Source organism: Geotrypetes seraphini, chromosome 7, assembly GCF_902459505.1.
Source record: "Geotrypetes seraphini chromosome 7, aGeoSer1.1, whole genome shotgun sequence".
Lineage (NCBI taxonomy): Eukaryota > Metazoa > Chordata > Amphibia > Gymnophiona > Dermophiidae > Geotrypetes > Geotrypetes seraphini.
Window position 1 is genome coordinate 123,470,338 of NC_047090.1, and position 18,368 is coordinate 123,488,705.

The 18,368-nt window shown below is 42.9% G+C and overlaps 1 protein-coding gene across 8 annotated transcripts in view; it reads right to left on the bottom strand.

Annotated features, from left to right (window-relative positions):
- PLEKHG3 (pleckstrin homology and RhoGEF domain containing G3) overlaps positions 1-18,368 on the bottom strand; it is a 188,920-nt gene that overhangs the window by 19,776 nt on the left and 150,776 nt on the right. For 7 of the 8 annotated variants that reach the window (XM_033952108.1, XM_033952109.1, XM_033952110.1 and 4 more), the window contains 11 exons: positions 17,938-18,088; positions 15,238-15,369; positions 14,840-15,022; positions 10,745-10,837; positions 10,554-10,640; positions 6,618-6,651; positions 4,010-4,105; positions 2,631-2,735; positions 2,206-2,244; positions 1,114-1,124; positions 117-344 (listed from right to left, as the gene is read on the bottom strand). In XM_033952108.1, the coding sequence (XP_033807999.1) occupies positions 117-344; positions 1,114-1,124; positions 2,206-2,244; positions 2,631-2,735; positions 4,010-4,105; positions 6,618-6,651; positions 10,554-10,640; positions 10,745-10,837; positions 14,840-15,022; positions 15,238-15,369; positions 17,938-18,088 (1,159 nt within the window). The remainder of the gene's footprint in view (positions 1-116; positions 345-1,113; positions 1,125-2,205; positions 2,245-2,630; positions 2,736-4,009; positions 4,106-6,617; positions 6,652-10,553; positions 10,641-10,744; positions 10,838-14,839; positions 15,023-15,237; positions 15,370-17,937; positions 18,089-18,368) is intronic. The other variant, XM_033952107.1, reaches the window with a different exon arrangement.

Sequence of the window (18,368 nt, forward strand, 5' to 3'; positions counted from 1 at the left end):
AAAGATAAAAGACAGAGACCAACCTTCACCGAAGTGCCCTGTGTGAAAAGCAAAGCCTGGGCCCTACAGTGCCAGCAGTGTATGGCAGCCAGCAGGGAGCTGGCAAAGTCTGCTACCTGATCTTCTCCTATGAGAACTTCCTCCTCCTCCTCCTCCTCAGAGGCTGCCTGCTCTGCCCCTGTTCCCTTCCTCCTGCTGTCATTCAGATTCAGGTTCTCCAAAGAATCTTCTTCCTCCACATCTTCCTGCTCAATCTCAGGCTGCCCAAGACTAGAAACCAGAGTGACGGTACTGGGCTGCAGGAGATCCCTGGTATCCAAGAGTGCTCTGTCACTGCTTGAATGCTGTATACAGGTAAGAAAGAGAGGTCTTTTAGTAGCATATTGGTATCAATACTCCAGCATCATTCATTCTCTTCAAAGCATACTCCACACTGGCAACAAGACTAAAGCTGTATTTCCTGTCATGGCTGTTCTAAGATTCTCCTACGGCTAGAAATATGTTCATGAACATACACATAGATATGGAGGCCGACTGAAACCAGTGATTTTGGTTCCAGCTGAAACCTGTCACTTGGTTCCAGCTGGAAGTAGAACAGTGGCCCTCACCAACTCCCCCCCCCCAAGTCTGTCCCCTGAGCCAGCCTCTCCCCTTACCGATAGAAAACCTGTTACCTCCTCAGGCCACTCATTAACTCTGTCCTGTACCCCCCCCCCTCAAAGGCCCTCCCCAGGCCTAGCATTTAAAAGCCCTGGTTGTGAAAGTGGCAGCCATGACTTTCCATGGCAGCTCTTTTGGAATGGCTGCAAACATAGGGAGGGAATGGGATCTCTGTCGGGGGAGGGGGGCATGGTCTTAATTTCCATCATAAATGGACAGGCATTTTTGACTGAAACACAAATCCAGATTTCAGATCTGTTTCAGTGTCAAATTCAAAACTCGAACGGCTCTATACACTAAAAACGGTCAATACACTAAAAAAGCAAGAACCAGAGCTCTATCTACAAGGATGGACAGGAGCTAAGCAGAAGGGAACATTTCAAGAGGGAAAAGTGACAGACGGTGGCATTCACAAAGCCTTTACCAAAACTGGCTGCATGCCATTTCTCTTACCTTAAGGTTCACTGCCAGGGTCACAGCATATGAAATAAAGGAACAGAACAGTAATTAGATAAAATAAAAGCAGGTCATGTAGATCCTTGTCCCTTACACTGGAAAAAAAAATCACTAGCAAGAACTCAAGTTAAAATGATTTACACAAGTGTCAGTGAATCAACAAAACTAAATTTCTCGCATACTCCTGCTAACTCCTTATCTGCTCTGCGCCAAAATTTATTCTGCTCTAAAGCTCCCCTAAGGCAGCCTGTGGCTGGGGAAACATTTTCCAATGTGTGTGCACTGTGGCTGTGAAAGTCCAGTGCCAAGTTGGAACAAAGTGGTCTGAACTCAACCCCACTACCACACAGTTCACCAGTCACAAATCACCAAAAGAACAGATGTGGCATCAGCCTTCAAAAGATCTATGCCAACAATCCATGAAGGCAGTGGCTTCCCAAGATTATTTGAGAACGCCAACAGATTTGGTTTTCATTAATTCATATTTAACATTTATGAAACACAATTGCATGTGTTAGCTCTAAAAGTCCGATTACCATGAAAACCAATGTTGCTGGTGGTTCTTAAAGATTTAAGAATCACTGTGTTCAGAAATACAACGCAAGTGTTAATCTTTTAAGAGATTTCAGAGAGCTGTGAAGTGACCCCGGCTGTGGCTGGCTTTCATATTACTTAAATGCAACCTTCTGGTAGATGTGCTGGGGCTCAGCCTCAAGGGCCGCACCCTGAATCAAGCGCCAGGGAATAGCGGACACAGAAAACAGCCCATCACTAATGGAAGATTTTTTTTTGCTCCTTAGGAGAGAGAAACAAACTCAAGAAAGACAAATCAGAGATTTAAACTAAATGTAGCACGAGGAAATGCGATGAAACCGTCCTAGTCATTAAATCAAAAAGTTTCAAAAGCAAGAAGCTTTCTTAAGAAAAAAGGAGCAGTAGGCAGACTTCAACTGTGCATCAGCCTCTAGTTTCAAGGCCATGTTACACTCTGGTATCCCTGTCTCAAAAGAGAGAGGTCATTCAAAGTCTCAGGTATGGGGCTTCTGATCAACAGATCTCTGGGGTGTACAGTGGAGAAATATCGCTTACCCTTCTCACCCAGATGTTTTAGGATGTTCCTGCTTGGTTCTAGGAAAAACAAATCAAAAGCGAGAGTTACTTAAAATAACATCTGTCTGTATTCCCTCCATATCAAATACATTACAACTCCTGTCTCAGGACAGGAGATCCTTTCTTTCCTAAAACTAACATTTGCTGCCCTAAAAGACAGAATTACTCCCCCACCATCACCATCTTTTAACCCTCCACCCTTCGACCGCACCCCTGCTTCAGTTCAGAGAGCACCAATCACAGCCAAACCAGGTCCCAATCATGCACATCCACTTTCGATCAACGGTCAATTTGCACCACCACACCCTTCTAGCCCACCAACCTCTACCAAATATTTGAGATTGGAGATAGCGAACCCCCACCAGTGTCAGCCGCTATATTAATGAACTGAATTGATCTCACACCAGACTGTCTGCGGCCTTTACTTCTGGACGTTGAACCATCATATTGAGGTTGGAAGTACATGGTCTCTTTTGCATTGATGGCACTGAGCCTGTAACGAACGGGTTCTACGAGCAGGACATGGAAAACCCATTAGATTCATAATACAACTACAATTAATAAGGTGCCAGTCACCTGCTCTTCATCAAGTGCAAGTTCTTAGTCCTGGCCCGCGTCTCACACAGTGGCTGCGGCCTTTTACCAGGACCTTCATCATGTCATGCTTTTTATAACAGAGCTTCCCCTCACCACCTTGCAAACGCCACATTAGAATAAAGTGCACTTCCTGCCATGAAAGGGCTCTAGGGCTCTGCATGAGCTACAGAAAGGCTCTGAACCCATCCTCCCTTGGCTCCAGATTAGAGAATGGCACAGGGACAAATTTTTTCCCGTCCCCACAGAAACTCATTTTCTCGTACTGGCGAGTTCATTTCCTGCCCCTGCCCATTCCTCCAAGCTCTGTCCTCATCTGCACAAGCCTCAAACACTTTAAAATCATAAGTGTTCAAAACTTGTTCAGTTAAAACAGAGCTTACAGGAATGGGTCAGGGACAGCGACAAAACCTGCGGAGATGGGATGGGGAAATTGAGTTCCTGCGAGGATGGGGAAAAAATTGTCCCTGTGTCATTCTCTACTCCAGATCACCAGGACTGAAGTGTTTAGAACCCATGCACCCATCAGCTCCAACAGCCTCTCCCAACATCCCACTCCTTCAGCAAGATACGGTTCCAGAAGAGTTTCAGCCAGCCCAGCCCTAGAAATACTCAGGTGTCATACCAATACCAGGAGTACGGTACTCACCCCTCCCCCCCACACCCCAAAAGCAACAATACCAGGAACACCTGGGCACCAAAACACAGCACTGCAAAATGCAATTGTCCCCAAATAGTAGCTCTGTGAGCATGCAAGCACCAACTCTATAAGTACGCACTCACTGCTCCATGGGCACAAGGACAATGCCCCCACCCCAACTGCAAAGCACCAGCACTGGGAAGTGCACAGGCACTGTTCTCCTCCATCTCCCCCTAAAGGCACTGTCCCTTGCAAACAGTAGCTCCATAAGCCTCCAGTCTCAGAATCTTTGGGCACCATCCTCCCCCTCCCCATAGCATTAGGTCTGAGTATGCAAGCACCTGTTCCATGAGCACAGGGGCATGCCCCCATCCCCCAATCAATACAAGCTCTGGTAGCGACCAGGCATCAGTACAGCACTGACACCCCAGCTCCCCTCCATAAAAAAATCACGGACCCCATCCGGTGCAAGGTATGGACATGGAGGCTGAGCTGTGACCCCCCTCCCCCTGTGCTTCTACCATAAACACTTTTCCCCTTTCTGCTTACCTGACTGCCTGCGACCTTGAGGCACCAGCAACGTCTGCTCATCCATAGACATTGCTTTTTTTACCCTTTCAGGACTGTATTTGTAACGACTTGAGTCTGAAAGCAGGAGTAAAAAGGAGACAGCGACAAATTAAAATTCTTCGGTTGGAAGCACTTAAAATAAGAAGATTAAGAGGACACAATCTTTTTATTAGTGAACGGACCACCACTTCTGTAGGCACTGTCCACAGTACAGAGATTTTATACTGTGTAAGATATGAGAAAGATTAGCAAGTGGAGCAACTGTGTACGGGAAGATCTTTCTGTTCCAAAACCTAAGGCAGATCAACAGTGCAGCATAAAGACCCTGATCCAGGAGCTCACATCTGCTGTTTCTCCCCATGCTAAAAGTACCATTTCAGGCCTTGATGTGGCAATAAGAGTCATTAAAACACTCTTACTGGCATGGAAAGCTATCCTCCTGATACAGAAAAGGGTTCTCCATGGCTGCTAGGAGCTCATTAGTATTTAAATGAGTGATCCTAGCGATGCACAAAGGAGAATGCACCACCAGCACTTAATATTTGCACGAAAATTTTCTAGCAGCTCTGGGGCTGCTGCGCGTGTGTTGTGTGAGCAGACAACACACACACAACAGCTGAGACCATTAAAATAAAATTTTCTGGACCCCAGTTAGATTACATAAAATAGTTCTAAGTCTAATAGATGCTGGCATTGTCATATTGACATAGGGACTCTGGATCATCTGTTGTATTTTTGTCCATTTATATTAATATTTTGGAAATCCATATGGGGACAAATTAATCTAGTTTTAGATTCAAATATTCCATTAACATATGAGGCTATAATTTGTGGAACAATTTTACATGTTAAACCCACTTTAGATAAGTATAAAAGTCGTCTATTTTTAATTCTTACAAGTATAGCCATTCAATTGATTACAAGTAATTGGAAGAATCATGATAGAATAAATTATACTTTCTGGTGGGTGAATGTGTGTACTATATACAAATATGAAAGAATTAATGCGGAGTGTAGGGGACTTAGTGGAATATTCAACAAAATTTGGTGCCCATTGACTACATTTGTACAAATATAATACTGCATTTTGTCTTACTTTTTTCTTTGTTTATTTATCTTTACACATCCAGGGAGGGTGGGGGGTTGGGAGGAATTATTGATAATGATATTTTAGGTAACTTGGTTTCATTTTATATTATTTACTTGGTTCTTATGTTATTACTATATGCAAAATAATGTAATTATTGAAGGATAGTTCTGTTATCTATATAGATATTAGTGTTATGACTGAATGCAATAATATACTGTTCTTTTATTTATATAACACTGTTCTTGTTTAAAAATCAATAAAGAATTATTAAAAAAAAAAAAAAAAAAAAAAAGTTTTTTAAAAAGTCCTTTGCAGCTGAGCCGGCAGGGGAATCCCCAAAGCCGTCAAAATTGGTGGCTTCGGGGAGTCCTGCCAGCTCAGCTGATCAGGGATTCTTTTGCCATGATCAGATGAGCCAACAGGGAAAAGCAGCAGCAGCAGAAGAAAAAGAGCTCAAAATCTGGGGTCTTTTCAGCCTGACAGGAGGGATTGGGGGAGGGGAGCTGTGCTAGCGATTGATCTTCTGAACACATGAAGAAAAAGCAAATCCCAACCACATAGAATCAAAGTGCCAGCCACATGTTTGCTACTTTCTGGCATCTGTAGAACCAAGCTATATCACTGGCTGTATGTATTTTATAACATCTTCACAATAAACACAAGTTTAATTGCTAATTAAAAAAGAGGTAAAAGAAAAGGTAACCCCCCCCCACCACACACACACAGTTGGCATTATCTTAAAATTTAAAACCAAACGCAGGTGCATTTAGGCAACTTAGCCAACTTTTCCTGCCCAAGTTCTGTGCAGCCCAAAGTCTCTTCATTTCTGACCCCCCCTCCCAGTTTAACAATTTGCTAGGTGCTCCAGTCAAAAGGGAGTGAGGAAAGGTAGGGTTCTGTTGGTATCTCAAGGCTTCATTAATGGCTTTCCTTCTAGCCTTATTATTTTATTTTTTAAAGGGTAAAGGGGGATGGGTCTTGATATACCACTTTTTTGTGTGATTTACACAATCAAAGTTGTTTACATGGGGCAATGAAGTGTTAAGCGACTTGCCCAGAGTCACAAGGAGCTGCAGGGGTGACTGAACTCACAACCTCAGGGTGCTGAGGCAGCTGCTTTAGCCACTAAGCCACTCCTCCACTATTTGACCAGGGACAAATGGCCTACAGCAGGGATGGGTAACCCAGGTCTTCCAAGCTTACAACCCAGTTGCATTTTTAAGATTGCCACAATGAATATGCACAAGATTTATTCACATATAACGAAAGCAATACATGCAAATCAGTCTCAGATATATTCATTATGGCGCTTTTGAAAACCCATTTGGGCTGTGGTCCTTGAGGACCGTAGTTGCTTACCCCTGGCCTGGCCTAGATGGTAACAGTTGCTTCCATCAGACGTCACAAAATGGAAGCAGTTGCATTATATAACAGAAAACTGACAGGAAAGGAGGGTTACTGAAAACACACATCTTAACTTGCTGACAAAACACTTACATAAGGCATCCATTTCCAAGATGGCATCTTTGGCCTACAATAAAGAAAGTAGGGACATTTTACTAGAACACATGAGGCAGAAAGAGCATCATTAATCAAAACATATTCAAGTGAATCTCCCACAGCATTTTCTCAAAATATATATGTTCTTCCAGCTAAATATAAGAGCTTGTTTTTCCAAGTTCTATAAAGGACAATTTTCAAAGGTATTTCTATACAAAGGGTTTTATGGATGGAAATAGGGATTTTTATAATTGCCCACCACACATACATAAAATTATGCATATTTAACTGATACTTGTATAAGGCTGATATACATACTGAGGCAGCAACTCTGTGGCAGGGAATAAATCTACACAAATAATTTTGATACTTCAATAATTCCAGAAGCAATTTTCAATGGGAAATATTTCCTTTTGAATGCACTGGTGTAAAGTCTGTGTGGAAGAAGTACTTGCAGATTTTATACACAAATGTACTGTCTCCGAGAGTCTCATCCAATGGCACAAAATATTTAGGACCGATTTCCTGCTTTCACCAGCAATTGGCACAAAGGATAAGGACTTCCTACAGGTAGCCAAACTTGCCTGGCTGACAGCTAGGAGTCACACATGGTGATGGTATGTAAGGAAGATTAAAAAGCAAGGTTACAGCTGTGCAGGCACACCAAGCCAACTGGTCCTTAACTGATAACCTCCACTATCTCAGTGACCTCATCACTCCCTACCCTCTCAAAAGGAGAACAAATCTTTCCATACTGGTAACACCGACTATCAGCTTTGCACTGGTTAACACGAGAGTTTAGATTAAAAGAATATCCTTAAACTCACTTAAAATCTTCACTACCACCCCCACACTAGAGGCTTTAGGCAAGGACAGGCAAATCATTTGGCCTAAGGAGTACACAGTCAGCCATGGCCAGATCAGGAAAGAGGGCCAGAGGAGAATTTAATTTGGTTGCTCTGCCAGTATACTCTCTAAAACCCCTAAATATCCATCTTTAATGGCAAGATAAAATAGGACCAAACAAAAGGCAGCTCTATCTTTGCCCACTTAGCTAGGCAGTGCTGGCACTGAAAAAAGAAAAATCGGCCAGCACTTGCATAACATCTGAGTCAGCAGCTGACCCCAGATATTCAATGCTGGTGCCTAGACATGGTCTGACACTGGAGTATCAGGGCTTAATTTTATTTGCAGCTGTCAGCGGCTTTAAAATCTCCGACCACTATGGGCTGAAACATGTCTTTTCACCAGTTTTCTGTCAGCCATAATTTTGTCTTCTTAAAAACTGTTGGAAAGTTATTTTGCTCCTACTCTAATGGGAATTTTTTCAGCCATTTATGAATAAACTTTTCAACATTCCATTGGGTTGGAAAAGAATACAAAAGGTCTCATACAGCGGCTGGTATTTATGATTAAACAATTTTATTGAACCAAGAACAAGAAAAAAAAGGTTACATAAAGACAAACAACAGGAGTTCAAATTTTTTCCATTTTCCCCCTCCCCAAAACTCATCTCCTTCTTCTCACCCTCCCACCCCTTCGGTTTTGAACATTTTATCACAAAGTACCACACCAATAATAAAACAACATCAATCCAAAAGTGTCTACAAATACTAGGGGGAGAGTGTGGTGCAGTGGTTAAAGCTACAGCCCCAGCACCCTGGGGTTGTGGGTTCAAATCCATGCTGCTCCTTGTGACCCAGGGCACGTTACCTAAAACCCCCAGGTACATTAGATAGGTCTTTCAAGACAGAAATGATCAGTTTTTTCCTTAAAAGTAATCAGCTGTGCCTCTTTATTTTGGTCAACTGAAACCTTTTAAGATCAACTTTGGGAAGACCACATACAGTACATTAATCTAATCTGCTTATTACAAATGCAAAAATTAGTTTTTCCAGGCTCTCTTTTGACAATAAGACGGGTATAAATTGGTGGTATAAATTGATATATGATTTTATGAATAAGAAACCTAAAAATGCTCTTAAAGATATTTGGAGCATCGAGATTGGACAGTATATTTCTGCGTCTCGATGGCCACGTATTTGGTCTTGGAGGATGAGGTGTACAGTGTCAGCATCTATGAGACAAACATGGTTTTTTTTGTTGCATCATTCTTTTTGGACCCGGTTAGATTAAATAAATTGGATAACTCTAAGTCTAATAGATGTTGGCACTGTCATCTAGATATAGGTACATTGGATCATTTACTATTTTATTGTCCTAGGATACTGATTTTTTGGAAGTCGATTTGGGGACATATTAATAATATCTTAGAATCTAAAATCCCTTTATCTTATGAAGTAGTTATTTGTGGAACTGTGTTGCATATCAGGGATCCGTTAGATAAATATAAAGGTCGACTGTTCATAATTATGACAGGTACTGCTGTTCAGATGATCATGCGTAATTGGAAAAATTGGGACCGTCTTAACTTTACATTCTGGTGGGCAAATTTATGCTTGATATACAGATATGAAAAAATGATTGCAGAATCGTTAGGGAATATAAAAATTTTCAAGCTAATATGGGGTCCATTGACGTCTTTTGTTGATCTATTGTAGATTTGATTTTTATTGATATATTATGTGCACATCCAGGGGGAGGGAGGGAGGGTGGATTTATTTTTAAATGATTCTCTGAATTCTTGTAAAATTAATGTATTGGATTATTTATTAGTGCTTATTTATCTCTTATGGATATGAAATGTATATCATAATGAGCTTTTTGAAGATTTGATTATTAAATAAAAAATTTATAATAGTTATGGGATAGGGTGGGAGGAGGGATATAAATTGATTTGTTTCTTGAAAGAATATTAAGTGATGTCTTAAATATAAAATGTATTTAATTTGTATTGCACTTATTGAAAATATTGAAAATGAATAAAGAATTAAAAAAAAAAAAAGACTGACAAATTGCTCTAAGTTTAAAGTAACATGCTTTGACAACAAATTAACCCTCCCTTTTACTAAACCGCGACAGCGGTTATTAGCACAGGGAGCCACACTGAATGCTCCTGACCCTCATAGGAAATCTATGAGCGTCGGGAGCAGCACAGAGCATTCAACGCAGCTCCCTGCGCTATCAACCGCTATCGAGGTTTAGTAAAAAGGGAGGGGGGTCTCAGAACAGAGTCTCAGAGAACACCTAGCGTGACAATTTCTGAAAGGGGTGAGGGGGTGGGGCACTGAGTTGAAGGGAACCAAGGGCCCCATTGACTACACCATTGGTGGGTCAGCCCCAGCTGTAAAAACAGAAGAGTCCAATGAGGCAGCAGAAACAATGCTGACTGCAGAGGGGGAGGGCAAAAATGAAATGCATGCAGGTAGAGCAGATCCTTACCTGTAGCAGGTGCTCTCCGAAGACAGCAGGGATATATTCTCACATGTGGGTGATGTCGTACACGGAACCCAGTAAAGACACTATTAAGTGCACTGTCACTTTAACTCTTTATACAATGGCAATACCGCGAGCCAACTTCGGGCAAGAAGGTGCGCGTGGTATTCAGTAACAAAGCTAAGAAGTCAACTAGGAGAGGTAAGCGAGTTGTGAGAATATATACAGTAACGCAATGGTAAATGTAAATTAGGAATGGCAGTTCTCTTCTAGGAGTGAGAGCTACGACATCTTATTTGCTTGGGGATGGAGTCCTAGAAGTGCATCAGCAGCAGTGAGGAAGACTATGGAAACAGGCCTTCAATGTCTCTCATCGGATCCCAACATACCTGATTTACATTAGAAACTTAGTATTTTGTTGCATTTTTGGTACTTAATTTATTATAGTGTTGATAATGTATGTCCTTATATAGATACTTTTTGTTTTCGGTACCCCTCCCTCTCCTCATTCAGCGTCTGGTGATGTGGATTATAAATGAGAAAACACACAACTCTTTGCCCATCTCCTCTCCCACCCTCTTCCCCCCTTAGCATTACCTTCTGGGGAATAATTGCGTGATGGTTTTCCAGGATCAGCCTCTTTATGTGGTGAGTCCACAGTCGCTTTTCTTCAACTGTTCTGGCCTTCAGTAAAAGGAAGGGAGGGATTTTTTTAGAGAATGTGCCACCAGCATCAGCCATTGGATGACCACAGAAAAGAGGTCTCTCAGATTCCCGCAGTCTCCTACCTGCATGTTGTATTGCTGTTTGTTGTTCTTGTAACTGGTCACACTGAAGCACAGAGAGTCCTTGCTGCTTTCAATCAGCATCAGATTGGAACACTGCAAAGGCAGAAGCCCCCCACAGTAAATTATCAAGGGACCTGGAAGGCTACAGACATACCTTTAGTTCCAAAAGATAGAAGGGACAGAGGAAACAGGATATTGCAGTCAATTTATCGATATCCTGCTTAATAAGGCTTTTTCATGGAATGAGAACTCTGTTCAAACTTACATATAAATCCATAGTTAGTGGGTAGTGGATGACTGATTGATACCGTGTTTCCCCGAAAATAAGACAGTGTCTTATATTGGGTCCAAAAAATGCACTAGGGCTTATTTTTGGGGAAGTCATTTTTTTCATGTACAACAATCATCTCTCCCTTTCTCTCCTCTACTCCAATTATTCTTCTTTCCTTTCTCTTCTCCCCCCCCATGTGCAGCATCATTACTTCCCTCTCACTCATCCACTTGTGCAGCAGAACCCCACCAACCCTCCCACCGTGAGACTGACATACCTCCGTTCCGAGGCCTCCTAAAGCAGCAGGGGTTGCTGAATCGACGAGTTTGACTTTTTCAGCAAATCAGGCAGCACTACTGTCAGGGATGAAGTCAGTGAGTGTCGGGGACATTTGGGGAGGAGGGCTTCAGGGGTCGATCTTAACTAGGGCTTATTTTTGAGGTAGGGCTTATATTAGAAGCATCTTTAAAAATAATGCTAAGGCTTATTTTCGGGATAGGGCTTATTTTCGGGGAAACAGGATATTTATATTCTTTTAAGTTAGGTTGAGAACTCAAGGTGAATCTTGTGAACCTTGTCATAAAAGAACTCTGTCATCATCTGGGGGGAATTGAAGGTGAGATTGGAGAGAGGGGGCACTTTGAGTGTGGCAAAGGATTAGAGCTAGCAGAGTTAGTTAAATGAGTAGTTTCTTGTTTAGCAAAAGGGCAGACTGGAAGGATGTCAGTAGGAATTTTAAGTGTATGGAGTCAGCTTGTGTGTGGGATTTAAACCAAAAGATGTTCAGCAGATTGAGCAGAGGAGCACAGGTAGCGGATGATCAGGGGCTGGGGTTGCTGTACCTTACAGGACATGAAATCGGAGGAACAATCTGGAGCAGAGGACAGAATGGTATTATGGGAGAAGATGGCTTCATTGACAGACTTGTATGACAAGAGTTTTCAACCAGGTCAACTCCCACCAATCCCTCTTTCAGCTGTCCACTGCCAACCACCCCTTCAATCCCTGCCCCCTTTTCTGAAACCACTGAAGATGAAACTCCACATCTTCCCTCCTCTTCCTTCAAACCCACTATCTGCTTTTCTGATCCAATTCCCATCCACCTACTCAGTGCTGTCTCTCCCACCATCATCCCTGTCACATCCTCAACATATCACTCTCCTCTCCACTGCAACTGCTGATGTCTTCAAAACATGCCGTAGTTATACCTCTCTTCAAAAAGCCCTCACTAGACCCCACATCCCCCTCCAACTATCACCCCATCTCTCTCTTCCCCTTCTTTTCCAAGCTGTTCACCACCGTTGCCTGGACTTCCTTTTACCTCAAGCTATTTGTAACCTACTTTAATTGGGGTTTGCCCAATCCATTCCACAGAAACTGCCCTTGCTAAAGTCTCAAATGAGCTGTTCCTGACCAGATCCAATGGCCTCTACTCTATCTTTATCCTTCTTGATCTATCTGCTGCCTTCAATACTGTTGATCCTCGCTGGGATTACAGGGCCCTGTTCTCTCCTGGTTTTCTTCCTATCTCTTCCATCGCACAAGTGTATGCAAAGGTGGATCCTCCTCCACTGCTATCCCACTGTCAATTGGAGCACCTCAAGGCTCCATATCTTGGGCCCTCTCTTTTTCTCCATATATACCCACTCCTTCGGTGCACTTATCTTCTCCCATGGCTTTCAGTATCACCTGTATGCTGATGACTCCCAGATCTATCTCTCTGCATCAGATATTTCTACAGGAATCCAGGCCAGAATCTCAGCCTGCCTAGCCGACATTGCTGCCTGGATGTCATCACCACCATCTAAAATTGAATATGGCTAATACTGAGCTCCTTATCTTTCCACCTAAACCCATTCCCCCCCCCCTTCTCTTTTTCTGTGGACAACACTCTCCTCCTCCCTGTCTCATCAACTAGCAACCTCGGGGGTAACTTTTTGATTCCTTTCTCTCCTTCTCTGCTCAGATCCAACAAACTGCTAAAGCCTGTCGCTTCTTCCTCTACATTACCAAAAACTGACCTCTCCGAACACACTCTCGCTTAGACTAATGCAACTTGCTTAACCATCTCTTTCTCCTTCAACCCGTGCAAGATTCTGCTGCATGACTTGTATTCCATGAGCGCCGCCATATTCGCACTACTCCTCTCCTCAAGTCATTTCATTGGCTTCTCATTCATTTCCGAATACAGTTCAAGCTCCTCTTACTAACCTACAAGTGCACTCACTCTGCAGCCCCTCAATATCCATGCTTATCTCTCGCTATGTCCCTCCCCCCCCACCCCCCTCCTGTGAACTTCATTCATCGGGCAAGTTCCTCCTATCTGCTCCTTTCTTCTCCACTGCCAACTCCAGACTCCAACCCTTCTATCTTGCTGGACTATATTCATAGAACAGACTGTCTGAATCATTATGCCAAGCTTCTTCTCTAGCAGTTTTCAAATCAAACATTTTCGAGGCTGCTTTCAACTCCTAACTCCCACTCACCATAAAATTGCTTATGTGGATCCTATCATTCTCTCTGCAAGAAACTCCCCAACTCTCCAATATGTCCTGTCTGTCCAAATTAGATTATAAGCTCTTCAGAGCAGGGACCATCTATTGCATGTTAAATGCAAAGCGCTGCGTACGCCTCTCAGCACTTTAGAAATGATAAATAGTACATAAAAACATAAGAATTGCCACTGCTGGGTCAGACCAGTGGTCGATCATGCCCAGCAGTCCGCTCATATCGCGACCCTTAGATCAAAGACCAGTGCCCTAACCGAGACTAGCCTTACCTGTGTACGTTCTGGTTCAGTAGGAACTTGTCTAACTTTGTCTTGAATCCCTGGAGGGTGTTTTCCCCTATAACAACCTCCGGAAGAGCGTTCCAGTTTTCCACCACTCTCTGGGTGAAGAAGCGCTTCCTTACATTTGTACGGAATCTATCCCCTTTTAACTTTAGAGAGGGTCCTCTTGTTCTCTCTACCTTTGAGAGGGTGAACAACCTGTCTTTATCTACTCCCTTCATTATCTTGAATGTTTCGATCATGTCCCCTCTCAGTCTCCTCTTTTCAAGGGAGAAGAGGTCCAGTTTCTCTAATCTCTCACTGTACTCACTCTCCTCCAGCCCCTTGATCATTTTAGTCGTTCTTCTCTGGACCCTTTCAAGTAGTAGCATAATACCAAAGCTGATAGTTTGTCAAGGACTGTAATGATGACTATTGTGATTATAACTGCCAGGTTTTGATAGTCGGTTGGTTCACATGATATTGTAACTTGCCTTGTTTTGACTTCTCTGGTAAAATGCAATATAAAATGTTGTATATGAAATAAATTAAGGACATGGAGAGGGGAACACAAAAGGAAAAATGAGACAATATGTCTTCATAGAGGGTCATGGACACCTGGAACAGGTTTCCAACCTGCAGCTGTAGGAGCTGAATCAGCGTCAGACTTCAAGCATGCATTAGATAGACCTTAAGGGACCTAAGAGTTAGGAGAGCGAAGACCACAGATCAGTTGAGACCTGTGGCAGCATAGGAGGAGGTTATCAATGGGGAGACTAGAGGATAAGAGTGCCGACAACTGCATGTTTCCATGTAACAAATCAGGTAAAGTAATACCTTTTCACCTTCTGCTGGTGAACTTAAGGTGGGTGAGTAAAGCTTTCTCCCATTTCACACTGGCATAAATGAACTGGCCTAGTCCCTCTCGCTGTGCTGAGTATAGCATGAATGAGGAGGCCAAACAGGTTCATACTCTGCCTATACCGCCACCTTCTCTGGGCATAACACAAAATTAGATGGATGAGGAAGAGGCCACAAAGGATTAGTTACGTACCAAAATATGTGCTTTGTAGGTAAAATGATCCCCATGTTTCTTGGTTATAAACAGGGCTTTGTCAAAAAGGAACAGAGTCCTTTCGTTTCTGGCCCGCTGAACACGAAATGTCCCTTCTAGAAGCAGCTCACCATAGGCTGTCAGATCAATCCCCTTCCAGTTGAGTAACAAGGACTGAATTTCCTAGATGGATAGAAAGAGCAGAGCTGTCACCACCCAAATACCATCACCTATCAACAACATACTTAAAAGAGTCCAGATTTTAATCTATCTTAAGCGCTCCAACAAAGAAAATGCTGGGATTTGATTTCAAAACCTAAAGCTTCTATAGTTATGACAGACAACCTGGCAAAGGAAGCCAACACTGCAGCCAACACTTGACGTGCCGTCAATTGTACCTGCAGCCGAATGGCATGTTCATGCTTTCTCTTCATGTCATTGATGTACCAGGCCACTCCTGTCATCGTGTCGATGGCCTCCTCCACCACTTCATACCCTTCCTTTTCCACATCAAAATGCTTCGCTATCTCCTGAACAGAAACACAGAAAACCAGATGCTGTAACTTGCATTACATATAGTGAACACGAGGTTCAGGTTATTTTGTCACTTAGATGGAAGGACAGCAGGACTAAGTTCAGATGCATCATTATGTCTGCAGGAAAGGAAGAATATTAAGAAAAATAAACCATATAGCTATGGGCACTGGCCACAGGATCCTTTGTAATCTTCATGACTTGTGAGCTATGAGCCAGGATGGCACAGCGACACACAGAGAACATAATAGTGAAATAGGCAGAAAGAGGGAAATTCTCTATAGTGGTTTGGTCTCACCTAAGAAGTAGCTGAGAAACGCACATCAGCATGCTATACAGAATCATGTCTACCCTAACAGAGAGAAATGCCTAACCGCCTAGATTCTCTAACCAGTGCCCATGTCACAAGTGCCGGTTAGAGAATCGTGCCTGATCCCTTGCCATCAGCTCATCGCCCACTCCCTCCTGCCCCCGAACCCCTCCCGCAGCAGCAGGGTAAGAGGGATGCCCACTCCTCCCCCCTATCCTGCAACTTCTGAACCCCTCCCACCATCAGCTGAGCAGCCATGTCTATTTGAAATGTAGGCTGTCTACATTTCAGGCGTCTGTCACGGCCCTAGGGAGGAGGAGTAGGGGGGAGGGGGGCTTGTTTTGGCACTGGTTAAGAGGTATAGATAGGTTGTTTACAGGTATTTTTATGAAGTGTTGGTCAATTGGAAAATGGGTGGGGGAAAATAAGTCTTGTCTTTATTCTATTAAGTTTATTGTGCTGTAATGTTAATATTTTATGTAAATGCATCATCTCTTGTGCACAATTGAAGTTTTAAAAATGAATAAAGAATTAAAAAAAAAAAAAAAAGGTTTGGACAAGTTCCCGGAGGAAACGTCCATAATCTGCTATTGAGACAGGCATGGTGAAACCACTGCTTGCCCTGGGATCTGTAGCATGGCAAGTTGCTGCTATTTGAATTTTTGCCAAGTACTTATGACCTGGATAGACCACTATGGAAACAAGATACTGGGGGGTTAGATGGACCATTGGTCTGACCCAATATGGCTATTCTTATGTACCTCACAACTTCACAATCACCTTAACTTTTTATCCTAATAAATCTCCATAAATAAATAAATATGTGTATGTGAAAAGCTCAGACCGAACAACCAACCTCTAGTGTTCTCTCTTGCGCTGTCAGTTGATTTGGGTGCAGGAGTCCCGCGAATGGTGTCACCTCCCGAAGAAGTCCAATTCGTGAAACTCGAGTTGAGGGGGGGGGGGGGGGTCGAGGGAAATGTGAGACAGTATTAATTTAAGTTATATCATCACAAGACTGGAGCAGTTGTTGGACAGGTCACAGCTGCATCACCGCCAAAGATAAGTAACAGGCAGATACTTTAGAGTATAAGATTCATTTCAGTATGCGGTGGTATGAGATGGTGATTAGCTGTGATGGTCTCATTAACAACCTGCTCCGTGTTGATCACTAGAGGTTGGTTGTTGGGTCTGAGCTTTTCACATATACATATTTATTTATGGAGATTTATTAGGATAAAAAGTTAAGGTGATTGCAAAGTTGTGATATATATTTTGATCACCTGATTTAATTCATTTGATTATATTCTTATGTACCACCACCTCCTCCCGCCACCCCATATGCAATATTACCACAAATACTCTCTAGGCTTTCCAGCAATACCATACCAGTCATATATACACAATATGCACCTCACTTCCCCGCTCTCGCCTTCCCTATGCAAACTTGTCACAATTAGGATGAACCACTGAAAGTGGACCTGCCATATACATTTCTCTAAAAAGCAAAAGGAATTCACCCCAAAATATCCACAAAGAAGAAAATCCAGAGAAAACCAAAAAAACTCTGTGGCGTGACGATGTTCCCAAATGGACTTTATTTGATAAAGTATCAAAGTTCCAAAGGTACACTAAAATCATCCACATAAAATAATTCCATCCACATAAAAGTAAATCATCCACATAAGAGCCTTAAAGGACCTAGTCTACTAGGGATACAGGACCCAACAAGGTCCACGTTTCAACAAAAAGTCTTCTTCAGGGGTCCCTGGGGGTCCTATAAAGGTGAGTACGTGGGAAACAATTGTGTGGTGAACCGGAAGTGAGACACTTTCCATTGCAAATGCAAGCAGTGTCTCACTTCCAGTTCACCACACAATTGTTTCCCACGTACTCACCTTTATAGGACCCCCAGGGACCCCTGAAGAAGACTTTTTGTCGAAACGCGGACCATGTTGGGTCCTGTATCCCTAGTGGACTAGGTCCTTTAAGGCTCTTATGTGGATGATTTGCTATTATTTTATGTGGATGATTTTAGTGTACCTTTGGAACTTTGATACTTTCAAATAAAGTCCATTTGGGAACATCGTCACTCCATAGAGTTTTTTTGGTTTTCTCTATATGCATTTCTCTAAACTGGCAGTTGTGCCAGTGAATTCAGGAGGGTGCAGGCGAATGGAGTCAGTCTGTGCTTTATTCCAGCAGGAGTTCTGCACAGAGTAGATGAATATGAACTTGTGATACAGCCGTTTACCTGCAAGAGTAGGTGGTACTTGAGGATCCTCTGGACAGGTTTCAGAAGGTATGAGCCTAGCGGGAGTGAATGGTTGAGCTGCTCCTGTCTCTCCCGAAAGAAGGTGGCCAGCTCTTTGCTCCTCATGCACTCTGTCAGAGCTGCCACAGAACTGCAAGAGAACAGGAACCCAGGATGAGAAGGGTGAGATACGAGACAAGAGAGCAGACCAGCAGGGAGAAAACCATGCACAGCTGGGAAAGAGAACTCCAGTGCTGTTGAAACAGCTGGGCTAACAGCTGTGGGTATCATGAGCACAGGAACATCCAGAACATGGTACTGCCAGAGTCTGAAAATTTCAGGCAACTCTTATAGATGACGGGTACCAAAGAAAGCCAAGAGCCAATGTACGTACTAAGACATGGCAGATATTCACAGGTGGGGAGACTTAA